Source organism: Myotis brandtii, unplaced genomic scaffold (assembly GCF_000412655.1).
Source record: "Myotis brandtii unplaced genomic scaffold, ASM41265v1 scaffold658, whole genome shotgun sequence".
NCBI lineage: Eukaryota > Metazoa > Chordata > Mammalia > Chiroptera > Vespertilionidae > Myotis > Myotis brandtii.
Genome location: NW_005370558.1, coordinates 665,774 through 680,168, shown reverse-complemented (window position 1 = coordinate 680,168; position 14,395 = coordinate 665,774). Strand labels below are relative to the sequence as shown.

General features: G+C 40.3%; 1 protein-coding gene across 7 annotated transcripts in view; it reads right to left on the bottom strand.

Annotated features, from left to right (window-relative positions):
• STRBP (spermatid perinuclear RNA binding protein) overlaps positions 1 to 14,395 on the bottom strand; it is a 127,306-nt gene that overhangs the window by 16,032 nt on the left and 96,879 nt on the right. For 4 of the 7 annotated variants that reach the window (XM_014528893.1, XM_005880902.2, XM_005880904.2 and 1 more), the window contains 4 exons: positions 10,449 to 10,583; positions 10,115 to 10,255; positions 7,049 to 7,172; positions 2,013 to 2,057 (listed from right to left, as the gene is read on the bottom strand). In XM_014528893.1, coding sequence (XP_014384379.1) covers positions 2,013 to 2,057; positions 7,049 to 7,172; positions 10,115 to 10,255; positions 10,449 to 10,583 — 445 coding nt within the window. The other 3 variants (XM_014528894.1, XM_014528896.1, XM_014528895.1) reach the window with 3 other exon arrangements.

Here is a 14,395-nt window from a genome sequence, read left to right as displayed (position 1 = left end):
TTTGTAATTAATGAGTTCTTGTGGCCTCACAAACTTCTGCATACTCAAGCATGATTTGAAATCTGCTCCTATTTCTATTCTAATCTTTAACCTATGGAGAAATCACAAAGCAGCAACAGCAGGTATTCGAGAGCACCAGATGATCAGAGGGAAATTACCCCACATGCAACAGCTTTACAAAGGCCAAAAGACATATTTACCTTACAGCCAAAATAAAGCATCATTTTAGTAGGCTGGCATCACAGTAACATTTAAAAACAAATCTTTTATGTGAAAAATGGGGGCATCAAATTTCACCAGCTTTGGAAGTCAGTTATATGGCACATGGAGGAGAAGAGCCTTCTGCTGTGGGGCTCAGATGCCACAGGGTGAAAGTACAATGTTAGAGAAAAGGGAGGAACGAGAAAGAAAAATTAAAAATACTGAGGAAAAATGTGAATGCAGCTTAGAGCCTAGATATAAAACTACTTTAAAGGGAAAAACAGAGCTCTAGCAAACCTTACAAAGAATGTGAGACTGACTGAGACCAAAAGAAAGACACAGAAGGAGACCTGCCCTAGGAGGCAGATGCTCTGTCGCTCAGACACGTTACAGTGAGGCTAGTGAGTCAGACGTGTCCGATACACTGAGCAGACCTGACTCACAGGAAGGGGGCAGTAGTCAGGATATCCAGAATCAAAAGGAGCTGGACAGTTTGACTTCAGAGGCAATTCTGGGTGAAAGCACACTCTTGAATTAATCTCCACTTCCTACTCACCCAAATCTGAGAACAAGGGAATCTGGGGGAGCCTTGACCCAACCAGAGTGTGCCAGAGGGGACACTCGGGTAAGGGAAGTAACTCCAGGCTCTGCACTTTGCCTTGGAGAAACTCACCCCACACATTTGACCCTTGCAGCTTCTCCACATCTTTCCAGGATATAATTGTCTACCTTAATGGGAAAGAGGTCAAACTGTTCACTTTCTACTTATTTCTACAGTTATGAAACCAGATGAAGCTTCAATTTAGCAGTCTTAAGGACCCATAATTTTCATCCAAACAAAAATGGAAAAGCTGATGCATGAAGAGAAAAAGTATAATGAAAGGCCTCGGGGCTCATGTAGAGAACAAAAGCCCAAGCCGCCGTTACACTCAGGGTCTTCCCCATTTGTGAACGTGCGTGCCCAGCAGGGGCTGCACGCGCGCGTGCGCGCGCGCACACACACACACACACACTCTCACAAGCATACACACTTGCTCCCTTCTTCTCTCAATGACAAACACCCTGAAGATGGTTGATTCTAGAACACGTAGCACCTGAGTTAGGAAAAATGTCTAAGAGCATATCACTGACTCCAAACCTATTGCCTCCATTGCCACATAAACCTCATTCAAAAGTTATCCAAAGGGCCACTGACGTTCACTTCTGCATTTGCTTTTACTTTTTATTTTTGGAGGGAGAGGGGACACTCCTGTGATTTTCTGACATGTACTACAGACATTCTGCAGCAAACACTTAGGGAACACTGCTGGTGATGCCCATCACCTCTCTAGGACCTGTTTACTCCACCTCTAAAGCAGATTTCTGGAAAGGGATGATGGCTACAAATTTGAAGTGAGCATTTCCTATCCCTAACTTCAATCACCCATAGTTCAGTTTCCAACCAGAAGCTTAAGTATAGCTACATAACTGGCAGGCAACCAAGTTAGAAACTGCGTATGGCCCTTCAGTAGCCTTTGAATGGAGTATAAGTTGGCTGTAAGAACTACTTAAAATACTTAATTTCAGTATGGTCAGAAACAGGCAATTAGAAACAAGCAGTCCTTCAATCAGGCAAAGCGAGAGAAGAGCAACTCCAACCAAACCCAGAACCACAAGGTTGTGGCATTTTCAAAGGGAATTTAAGTTGGGTCACTAGAATGAATAGGTCTGAGATCCTCCAATTCATTGAAAGAAACCCTAGATACAAACTGTACTTGGGATTGCTGTGACAGAGTCGCTAATAGGAGAAACCAGTAAGACGGTGTACATACCATAGGCAGGGGCAGCTGTGCTGTAACCATATGGTGTTCCATAGCCTAGTGCAAAGAAGAGAGAGCAGGTCAGTCCAGGACAAAGGGCAGCTGGCATTGGTCCAATTCACAAGTACCACTGGGCCCGGCACTGTGGGCTCTGAGGACTTTGTCCAGATGCTGGATGGATGAGAACCATTCCCAGACTGGCTCTAGTCTACCCATCCCTTCAGGCTTGCTGAGAGTGGAAACTTTCTGCATGGTCCACAGGCTCCCCTGACCCACAGAACAGCCTGTCTCTGCCTCACTATGCTTACCACACTATTATAATTATCGACTTGCTCTCTCTGTTCCCCTCTGGGGAGGCAGAGACACTCTGCATCACCTGGATCTAGCAGAATGTAGTAACCACTGGCTAAATATAATATGTTGAACAAAGGAACACTCAGAACTACTCAAATGACCAATTCTCAGAGCTGGAGAACAGACCTGTTCAAGTCTCTTTCCAGAAAGCAGTGACAGAGCAGGCTGGAGCCTCAATGGCCATTAAGGAGGGCACACAGGTCAGGCTGTGGGCTTGACGGCAAGGTCCATGTCTTGTTGCTGCCTGAATTCCTGGCCCCAGTACAGGATCTCTCAGTAAATAGTGGTGCAACTGACATTAGCATCTGGTACCTATGAAAAAAGGCTCAGCCCTAACCAGTATGGCTCAGTGGATAGAGCATCAGCCTGCAGACTGAAGGGTCCCAGGTTCAATTCCGGTCAAGGGCATGTATGTACTTTGGTTGCGGGCACATCCCCGGTAGGGAGTGTGCAGGAAGCAGCTGATCGATGTTTCTCTCTCATCGATGTTTCTAACTCTCTAACCCTCTCCCTTCTTCTCTGTAAAAAAATCAATAAAATATATTTTTTTTAAAAAAAGCTATTCTCACCTGTGCTTTCCTCAGGTTGAAAATTTAAAAGAAAAAGAAAAAAAGGCTCATATTGTCAATAAAAACAAATACAAAGAATACAGAAGATTTTGAACCAATTAGTTCTGGCACAAGTTTCTTACATGTCCTTAGACATATAATTCTGAGTTGCCGTTTTCTCATCTTTAAAATGGGAAACCTTCCAAGCTACTTTATAGTGTTGTAGGGATTAGAAATATTATATTAATAGCAGCTACAATCTTTAATCTTTCAGTAAAACAACTTTAAAAAATATAAATACTAAATCACTTGGGTAAGTTTCTAGGAAAAATTGGTTTCTAAAATAGGACAAGGGCATGGAAGGTACATGGGCCCTTCACATTGTACCCACAACAAAGCAAGCACTTTCACATGACAACCCCTTTGTCTACTGCTCTAATGACCAGCTGCAACTCATCATTTAGATCAGGACCAAATATCACCTCCTCTGTGAAGTCTCCCACTTCTCTGCCCACTCATGTTACAGCTTGCATCACATTGCATGGTGTTTACTCAATGTCTGTTCCTACTCCCACCTGACCCCAAGCATTCACTAGGGCAGACGTTAGGTCTTGGTCATCTTTGAATGACCAGTTCCAAATCTCCTGTTTGAGACAAAACACTCAAATGTACACTCAACAAGTAAACTGCTTTTAGGGACCAATTGAAACATTTCCTGAAAGGTAAATTTTTTTTCACTTCAGTCATATAAAACTAGGGATAGTACAACTTAGTCTCAATCTTATTCTTAATCTTTGATGCTCAGTCGTTATTTTAAGAGGACACAATGCAGCTGAAATAAGCAGTAGGAACAGTATCAGAGGCCAAAAGAGAAATTAATGCTTAAAAAAGTGAGTTGTGCATCAAATCCAGGAAAAGGCGGCTGTTTGGCTAAGACTACAGTTTCAAGGGTTTTACCAAAACCTCCTTAGAGAGAAATGAGGTTAGATTGCTTAGCTGGCCACTGAACAAACCATTGGGGCTCTAATCCTGACTTCACCTCTCACTAGCAAGGTGACTTTGAATTGTACCTGTTATTTAACATCTCTGCACCTCATAGTCTACTGTAGTAATTGAGTTGGCAGTGAAATGTAATTAAATAACATATGTAAAAATACTAACCTACAGTCCCTGCTGCACAGCATGTACTCCACAAATGGCATATAACCTATTCATACTCTAAACCAGGGGTGGGCAAACTTTTTGACTCGAGGGCCACAATGGGTTCTTAAACTGGACCAGAGGGCCGGAACAAAAGCATGGATGGAGTGTTTGTGTGAACTAATATAAATTCAAAGTAAACATCATTACATAAAAGGGTACAGTCTTTTTTTTTTTTTTTAGTTTTATTCATTTCAAACGGGCCACATCCGGCCCGCGGGCCGTAGTTTGCCCACGGCTGCTCTAAACCAACCTCATGTGAATCTTCTCTAGGCTATAAGAGAACTTCATTTTTAACAACTTCAGGAGACAGGCCTTTCAGAGAGGTCAATGTGATAACATAAGAGAGAAGTTGCTACAGAGCAGACACGCCTGGTTAACAGCAGACCTAAATGCTTCCCTTCACAATTACTGCCACTAGACCAGGGATCCTCAAACTTTTTAAACAGGGGGCCAGTTCACTGTCCCTCAGACCATTGGAGGGCCGGACTATAGTTTAAAAAAAAACTATGAACAAATTCCTATGCACACTGCACATATCTTATTTTGAAGTAAAAAAACAAAACGGGAACAAATACAATATTTGTATTTGCATGTGGCCCGCGGGCCGTAGTTTGAGGACCCCTGCACTAGACGGACGATGGCTGCTTACCACTCAAGCAGGAGGTAAATGTTCAAGACTAAGCAACCACAGACACAAATGGATAAAGTCCCAATGGAACATGTAATCAAAGGCAAGAAAGCTAATCTCAGTAACTTGCCTATTGTTGTTAAGTGAAAGTTGCTTCCTTTAAACAATGCATTGAATCAGGCCAAAAAAAAATTAAATTTCAGTTGAAATAGTGAGATGCACAGAAGAATGTCTTAATTTTGTGCACAGAATGTACCAAACTATGACTACCCTTCCTCCCATGTCCCTAACATGCATCTTTCAGTGTTCTCTGTTTTCTTGAATGGCACAGTCATCCAGTCTAATTCCTTCAGCTTAAAATCCTAGGAGATATCCTGGAAACTTCACTCTTTTTCATTCTCCATATTAAATCCATAAATTTTGCTTCTGAGGAATCCTTCAATCTGTTCACTTCCTGCCACCCATTTACTTCCTTACACCCACTGGAAACACCCCTATTGTTTCTTGCCTGGGCTACTAGTTTATAAAAACCTTAACTTGCCTTGTCATGCCCACTTCTGTTCCTACAATCTATTCTTCACACTATAGAGTGATCTTGAAAAATAAAATCTGATCTTGTCATTTCACTCCTTAGAATCCTTCACGACATACCACTGCACTTACGATTCTAAGAACAAATTCTAAACCATTGCCTCCAGGACTGGGCCTGAGCATCCAGCTTTAGCTCAACTCACTCCCACCCCACCCCAAGGATCTCCACATTACATCCTGACCTTCCAAACCTTCAACTGAGCCAAGTTCCCTACCACCAGGACCACAAGGTCTCTGCAAATGCTCTCTTCTGTGTAAAACTTACACCCCACACTCTCCCCGAAGTTGACTCCTACTCATGCTTCAAAGCTCAGTTCAGGTGTTATTTCTTCAGGGACCCAACAGACTAGAGCAGTTTTCTACTACATCTTCTCGTAGCATCATGTCCTTCTCCGTCATCAAATCATCTCTGTCTGTCTATAACAGTGATTATTTGATTAGTTATGTCTCATCTTTAGAGCAACTGAACTATTATGTATATGACAAATATGACCAAGGCAAGTTAAGGTTTTTATAAACTAGTAGCCCAGGCAAGAAACAATGGGGGTGTCTCCAGCCCCTACTGGGATCAACCTCCAGAAGGTAGAATTACCAAATCCCATCATCCATACAACTTCCCAAATAGTCTATTCTAATTCTTTGGAAAAAACCCACCATCTATGTAAACTTAGGAGTGTTAGATTGAAAAATGACGGCATAAAACCCAATCTTTAGTAATCCTGAGCAACAATTACTAGCAGTTTACTTGTCAAGTTAAAAGTTCCATACTTTCAATATTGCAGAGAACTTGATTTTAATGGGAAATGTGTATCTACTACTAAAATGACATATGGATTAGAACAGAAGGCAAGGAGATGGCACCATATCCATCTACCTCAAGGCATGTGGTAAAATGGGAAAGAGAAACTTTGGAACTACAAACTTCTATATTCAACTCTTTGTTTCACCTTATCTCCCTAAACCTAGTTTCCTCATCTGGAAAATGGAAATAATTTCCATGTGAGGAAACACGTGAAGATTAGAAACAATTAAGCGAAATCACTTATATGAAAGTATCTGGTGCCCTGGCTGGGTAGCTTAGTTGATTAGAGCGTAAACCAAGGTTGTGGGTTCGATCCCCATTCAGGGCACATACAAGAATCAACCAATGAATGCATAAATAAGTGGAACAACTAATTAATGTTTCTCTCCATCCCCCTTCCTTTCTGTCTCTAAAATCAATCAATAATTTTTTTTAAAGTATCTGGTGTATAGTAAGCTCTAAGCAAGACTATATAGCATGGTGTAAGTAAGTTCCCCTTTTTCTCTTTTTTTGTTTCTTTAGTCTGTGATGGTTCCCAAACATTGAGTTAAGGAAACACTAATAATGACCAGGCTTCACCCCAATTAAATAACCTCTTAGCAGCTATTTTTCTGTCTTCGGTATCCCACTGAATACACTCTGCTCCTCAATCTGTGCTACATCTTTTAGCTTCCTCATTGTCAAAAAACATCCCTTCATCTATGTGCAACACTGCTCATCTGTCACTCCCTCCAGGAAGCCTCTAGCCACTCAGCAGATTCCGTGAGAAACCCATGACATTCTGTAGATTCTCCTTTCAATTTCTGTGCACACCCATCCTATACCCGTGTCATGTTTCCAGAGACCATGTATAATCCTAGAAAATAAAGGAGACGCCATTCCTCCAAAAAAGGAGGCAGATCTCCTACAGGTTGTACTGTACCTGGAGCTATGTAGCCAGGAGCAGCTGCAGCCCCAACAAAAGCTCCCCTTGTTAGAGTTCCTCTTCCTCTGCCCCGAACAGCCTGGACTGCTGCAGACACAGCTGTATTCACAATACCCTTTGCCTGTTAAAAATAACACATTTTTATTACTGAGAGAAATAAGAACTATTATCCTATTATCTCCGAGAAACTTGAGCCTGTAGATGAGACAGTGTGATGTCTATGATCTTAAGCCTTCACTTTATCATCTATAGAATGAAAATGACACCTGCCTTACAGAGTTGTTCTAGATAATATGCTAAGTACATAAGAATATGCAAATCACTTCTTTTCACTTGAGGGTTACCCAAAAAGAGTTCATTTCCTACATACAAATTTCAGTATCAAATTACATCCAAACTCAACTGAGGCCAGATTAGAGTAATTATAGACACTTGATCGAAATCCATTGACTTCTCCGGCCACAGATAAAAAATACTGCAACAACAAACCACCCAGAACAAGCTGCAAACCGAATGGAGTTTTTGTACAAAAGGACTAAGACAGAAGACAAAAGATGTGGATCCAGTTTCTGCTCTAAGTTACTAAGACCTCAGGAAGGTCATGTGATTTCCTTGAGCCTGTCTCTTCTGTTGCGGGAGTGTGTGGGGGGTGTGTGTGCGCATGCACCAATCATCCTATATAATAAAAGGCTAATATGCAAATCGGCCAACGGCAGAACAACCAGTTGCTATGACACGCACTGACCACCAGGGGGCAGACGCTCAACACAGGAGCTGGCCCCTGGTGGTCAGTGCGCTCCCACAGGGGGAGCGCTGCTCAGCCAGAAGCTGGGCTCATGGCTGGTGAGCGCAGAGGCGATGGCGGGAGCCTCTCCCACCTCCGTGGTAATCAGACATCCCCCAAGGGGTTCCGGACTGTGAGAGGGCACAGGCCGGGCTGAGGGGGGAACCCCCCCCACGAGTGCACGAATTTTGTGCACCGGGCCTCTAGTTAAATAAATAAGTACATACATATATACATACCAACTCTAAAGTCTTTTCTTGCTCTAAAATGCCATGGAGTCTGGTAAAGTCCCATAATCTCTCTCTAGGAGAGTTGCCCTAGTAATTGTAAAATAATACTCTTTTTGCTCTCCTTACTTCAGAGTACAAAGAGCAGTATCGAATATAGATATAAAACTCTGAAAAGTTGACTAAATCAAGGAGTAACAGCAAACATGGGTCTCTAAAACATCCCTTTCCAAAACTAAAATTTTTTAAAAAATCAAAGGATATCTAGTTTTAAATTAAATATTATACTTATTTTGTAGTGAAATAATGCAACAAAAACTCAAGCTAGAAACTACTAATATTCCCTACTACAAATAAGGAAGGGGGAAGGGGACAGAGCCTCAAAGCTCACGGTATGATAAAGCCAACAGTATCTCAGAGCACACACACATTTATCTTACATGGAAATACCATCATCCTCTGCTCCTCTTAGGTCAGCCTCTCTGCTAGTATAACTGGAAAGAGGCAGTTTCAAGGTTGAATATATCATACACAGAGAACTGCCATTTTTTTTTGGCTGAAAAAAAAAAATCACCCCACACATCCAAAACAGACTGCTTCTTGGCTGTCAAGCACACTGAACACAGGAGGTTTATAGTTTCTAGTATGGAAAATTTCTAAAAATGAGTGAACTTCAAGCAGACTTTTTTTTTTTTTAACACAGCTTATTCAAAAGTAGTCAGGAAGCAACAATCTGGCAATAACAGAGTGAGCTCACACAAATTAAGCTCATTCCTACTAAAACTAGACTTACTTATAAAGTCTCTGCAAGTAGGCTTTTAAGCACAAAAATGAACTGGCCAATTACAAGATGTAATTCATAGGAAAAAGACACCAAAATAAACAAGGTAACAATTATCTTTCTCCTAATTTAGAACATATTCTATAAGATTTAGTTAAAGAAAATCCACTTATTCTCTCTACACGTCTTCCTCTGCAATTTAAACTTTATTTTTTAATTTAATCTCAGTAAAAGTTAGTCTTACTTGTTTATATTTTGTATCCTAAAATTTAAGCAATTTATTATAGTAAATAAAATAAGTTAAACACAAAACAAGTTTTTAAGATGTTATATGCAACAGTAGAATGCCCATGTCTTTGGAAGGAGAAGACCCTGGTTTTAAAAGGAACTTCTACCATCAATCAGCTATGTTGCTACACACAGTATCTTAATTTCTTAGTGGCCTGTTTCCTCATCGATAAAATGAGATCAATTCTACCATCCTATAATAGACTTAGCATATGTAAAAGAAACTGTTTAACACACAATCTTAAATAACCCAAGCTTCCTTCTATTAATCTAATTATTTTAATTGCTTTTTCCTATCACCTAATATATTCAGATATTATTACACAAGTACTCTCCACGAAGGAATGTGTCTTATATTTATTTCTGTATCTTTTTCCCTCACAACCATCCACATGGTATATGTCTAGAAAATATTTTTGAATGCATTAAAAAAAAATGGTTAGAAGAATCTGTTATCCAAAAGCATGGAATTAGGACGCCATCTTTTCCAAATATCTTGTTAATTCCAGACCTTTGCAGCACTGACATTCCCAATCAACAGAAGAAGCAACACGGGGTCAAGTTCTACTGTGTCATCTCCAACAGAAAACCCAAAATAAATGCTGCAAAAATTCAAAACTGAAAAGGAAATGGAAAAGCATCTGCAGACTGATGAAAGTAAGCCCAAGTCCTCTTGGCAGCTTCCCTAAACCAGACAAATGCTAACATCTCATTCAAGTCCAAATCCCTTAACACTCCACCTCATCAAGAGAGACCTGAAGCCCCCAAATAATGCTAACATGCGCTTTTCAATATATAATTTGCCTAAGACAACCACGGAACAGGGACCTACACATTTATATTATTAATAACCTAACCCAAAGAAAAGATCGCTAAATCCAAGAAAAACAAATACTTTTTAAAAAAACTAACAGGGCACAAAAGCAGAAAAGGAAACTTAATTCTGGAAATATTTTTCAAAGTTATTAATGCTCAACTCATACCTGAGGGATAATCTTCTTTTTCTTATTATTTGCTGCATTGGGTCCAGAAAACAGCTTCTCCAGGGCAGCTAATGCTGCACTCGCCTTTGCCACTTTCTTATTTGGACCTGCACCTCTGAATTTCTGTCCGTCTACTTCTACCTAAAATCAAGAATGACACTCTGAAGTTAGCCCATGCAATTCCTCTATGTAGTTTAATTTAAATGGATCATAACACAGAAAACACCAAAAGTCAAATAGTGCCACAAGAACAGACTCAGTCTATTTATGTATAAGCTCAGGATGTCCTACGTGTCTGAGGGCAAAACAGGTTGGCTTGTATCTAGGTACACACCTCCATCACAAAGCGCTTGTCATGGCTTCCACCAGTCTCCGAGATGAGTTCATACTTCAGACCTCTTCTTTTTTCATTGAGCTCCATTACAGGATTTTTGCCACTTGCTGTGAGAATAGGGCCCTGAGTTCTTACCTAGAAGGAGGTTCAAGCAAGCAAGATTTCAAAGTATTAAATTTCTTATTATACAATTATACTGTCTCTGTTGAAACAGAGGCTCAAAATTGTATTTTAAAGCATTCAGGAGCTAGTGCATGAGCACCTCCATATACAAATGACAAAGTATCTATAAAGGTGTGAAAACCCTACAAGCAGTGAACATCCCAGTCAGGCAGTCATCTGCACACCCTGACTTTGAAGCAGGGCTGTCCCAATAGAAGAGTATTCAAGAGTAATGTAATCTTGCCATTACAGGCAGTCCTCAGGTTACGTCAGACTCGACATATGTCGTTTCGTGGTTACGTCACCATCTCCCATTTATTTATTAAAAAAAAAAAAATTACGTCATTTTGACTTATGTACATATGTGCTTTATGTTTTTTATTATTTATTTACCACAAGTAAAGGTCAGGAATTGTTATCTTTCTTTAAATTTTTTTTTTTTTACTGTTTCACTTAATTACTGCTGTGTATGTGCTCCATGTGAGTGACGTAGGTGTTTATGTAGGTGGATTCCAACTTATGGTGAAAATCGCCTTACGTCGCGCCGTGGGAACGGATCTCCGACGTAACCCGAGGACCTACTGTACATGGTACTCTTGAGTCTGATCTGTGGTGTTCATGGTCTAAGAATAATAATCTAAATTACTAACAAAGTGGATAGAACTGTTGAGATTCAAATGAGTGTTCACTGTTTTTTCATCGTTAGGATTAGGAAAAAATAACTCAATTTAGGAGATTGGAAGAAAATGCCCATTCACACCTTTCAGAATCTCTAAAGAGATTTAAAAGTACCTAAAGTAAAAACAAAACAAAACAATGGGCTATAAACTATGGATTCTGAAATTTTAAAATAACAATAAAAGTTGTCATTCCCTGTCCGCAAGGAGCTATAGTGCAGTGGGAGGGACAGATATAATCACTGTAAAACAATGTATATTACAGAAGAGATGTAAGTTATGGAAACACAATAGAAAGAATCACTTTCTAGGGCTATCAGGATAACTTCCCTGGAAGTGACCATGTGAACCTACCCATAAAAGGGAGCTAAGTGCCAGACCATCCTGAGGAGGAAACAAAGGAGAAAGGCATTCTGGACAGAAGAAACGGCAGGAGGTTCAGTTGGCTGAATGAAGGGGTGAGAAGAATAAGGCAGAACCTCACACTGCAAACACCCCTATTGGAGCCAGATCATAATCACTGTGTATCAGGCACACAGGCTTTGCCTGTATCATGGACAGTGGAAAGACTAAAAGACTTTCATCTGGGCAAGTTCATAATTAGATTTGCGTTGTAAAAAATTACTCTAGGAATGGTAGAAAGAACTGACTTTAAAAAAGGTAAGAGTCAAGGGAAGAAAAGTAATTCTCGTAAGAGTGTGAAGGCTCAAATTGTGAAGTTAGCACCAAAAGTAAAACAAACCGCAAAATTCTACAACTATGATTTTGAGGAAGACCCAAAGATTGAGGACTTTTTGAGGTTAGAGATCATGTCTTTAATTCCACCACAGTAACTGCTCAAGAAATGCTGAAAAAGCCCTATCTGGTTTGGCTCAATGAATAGAGTGTCAGCCTGCGGACTGAAGGGTCCCGAGTTCGATTCCAGTCAAGGGCACATGCCTGGGTTGTGGGCTAGATCCCTAGTAGGGGGCATGCAGGAGGCAACCAATCAATGATTCTCTCTCATCATTGATGTTTCTCTCTCTCTCTCCCCCTCTCCCTCCTCTCTGAAATCAATTAAAAAAAAAAAAAGAAATGCTGAAAAAGAAATGAATGCCCAAAAGAATTATTATGTATATAAACCTAATGGACAGCAAGATTCTCGCTGATTTGGTAAGTGGTTGATGCTGTAGAAGTTAAACAAGTTAAACTTGTCTTTTTAAAGACAAGCTAAAATAAATATTTCTGAGTCTTTTGTAATAAATATGCTTTTTGAAGAGCTTTTATAATCTACATTTCCAGTCTCCAGCTTTAAAAGGTAATTATTTTAAAAAAAACTAGTCTATGGTAATCTCATTCTGCTTCCCAAATGTGAAATCACTTTTATAAAAATAAATCAAGATATAAAAATATTTGCATTCTAATCAGTTAATCAGTTACTCCTACTTCAATGAAGAATAGGGCTTTGTGTCGCCCCCCCCCCCTTATTACATCACACAGAAACAAAGCAGTGATGTATTCACTACCAAAAGCTCCATATACTCGTGACTGCTATTAGTGCAGCCACACTGCACTCTTCCTTCCTAATTGCCTCCCAACTTAAAGGTCTGAGCCTCATAATTAATGAGCTCTTTCTCTTCTTAGAATTTCAAAAACTGCCAGCAAAACCTCTTGCTCTGCCTGTGACTACCACTTGTGAATGACTGACTAGTCTTCTCAGAAGCCAGGTACCATGTCTACTATCCTCAACATGGTTTTTACAGGCTTCAGTCCCTATCAGGCCCTCCTTACTGGCCCACCTGGTACTTCTAAACATTTCCTTTCACAACTCCTCTATACCTACTAGTCCTCTGACCTAGAATGCCTTCTTTCTATCTCTTCCCTAAAAAATCCTACACATCATCTAAAACCTAGCTCACATTTTACTTCCTTTGATTTCACATGTGTATAAGTTTCAATCATTTCCTACTTGGAGATTTTACATCATTATATTCATTTTGCAATCACAGAGCTTTATCACATTACAGTATAATTAGTTATAAACATGTCTTTTGCCCTTCTAGCCTGAGGGCATCTTGAGGCTCTGGACACATGTCTTCAGCAACTGGTAGTAAGCAGGTACTAAGAAGAGTTTAGTCCTTAATAAATTCGCATTCTTAGAAATGACAATTTTTAAATGCTAATGTAAGCTATTGATGTTACTTGAAAGCCAATTTTCCTTATGTAGAATGCAATAAACAAGGGCTCCATGAATTCCCAAATATGCTGTGAATATATTGCTTGGATTCTGCCCCATTCTGTTGTAATAAGCTCACAGGCCAGGATTTCCCAGAGTCTAAGGAACATAATAGATCAAGCTATATGCCTTTCTCAGAGCCGTTCCAACTCAATGATGACCCACTGCTTCAGCTTAGCACAAGTTCAAGTAATCCTATATTTCTTCCACTAGATCTTCTGTTTCTCTGCTCTACAGTTATAGTTAATATACTTGGGAAATGCAGCAAAAGGGAACTGCTAAACATGTTGTGCAGTACACAGTATATTCACAGATTTCTTAAAAATTTTTAATCCTCATCTGAGGATATGTTTTTACTGATTTTTTTTTTAGAGAGAGAGGGGAAAGGAAAGAGAGAAACATGGATGTATGAGAGAAACATCAATCGGTTGTTTCCTGTACGTGCCCCCATCGGGGATGGAACCTGCAACTCAGGCTATGCCTGACCAGGATCCAACCAGTAAGTTTTCGGTACACAGGACAATGCTAAAACCAGCTGAGCCAAACCAGCCAGGGCTTTTTACAGATATTTTTAGAATTAAGTGGGGGAAAAAACAAGATGTAAAACTGCATAAAAATGTCCTCATAAAAATACTTATAGAGCCCTGGCCAGTGTTGCTCAATAATTAGTGTCAGCCTGCACACCAAAGGGTTGGGGGTTCAATTCCCGGGCAAGGGCACGTACCTGGGTGACAGGTTAAATGCCCTCCCCAGTTGGGATGCGTGCAGTAGGCAACCAATTCATGTGTCTGTCTCACATTGATATTTCTCTCTCACATTGATGTTTCTCTTTCTGTCTCTCTCCCCCTCCCTCCCTTCCACTCTCTCTTAAAAAAAAAGGGGGGGGGGGGGGG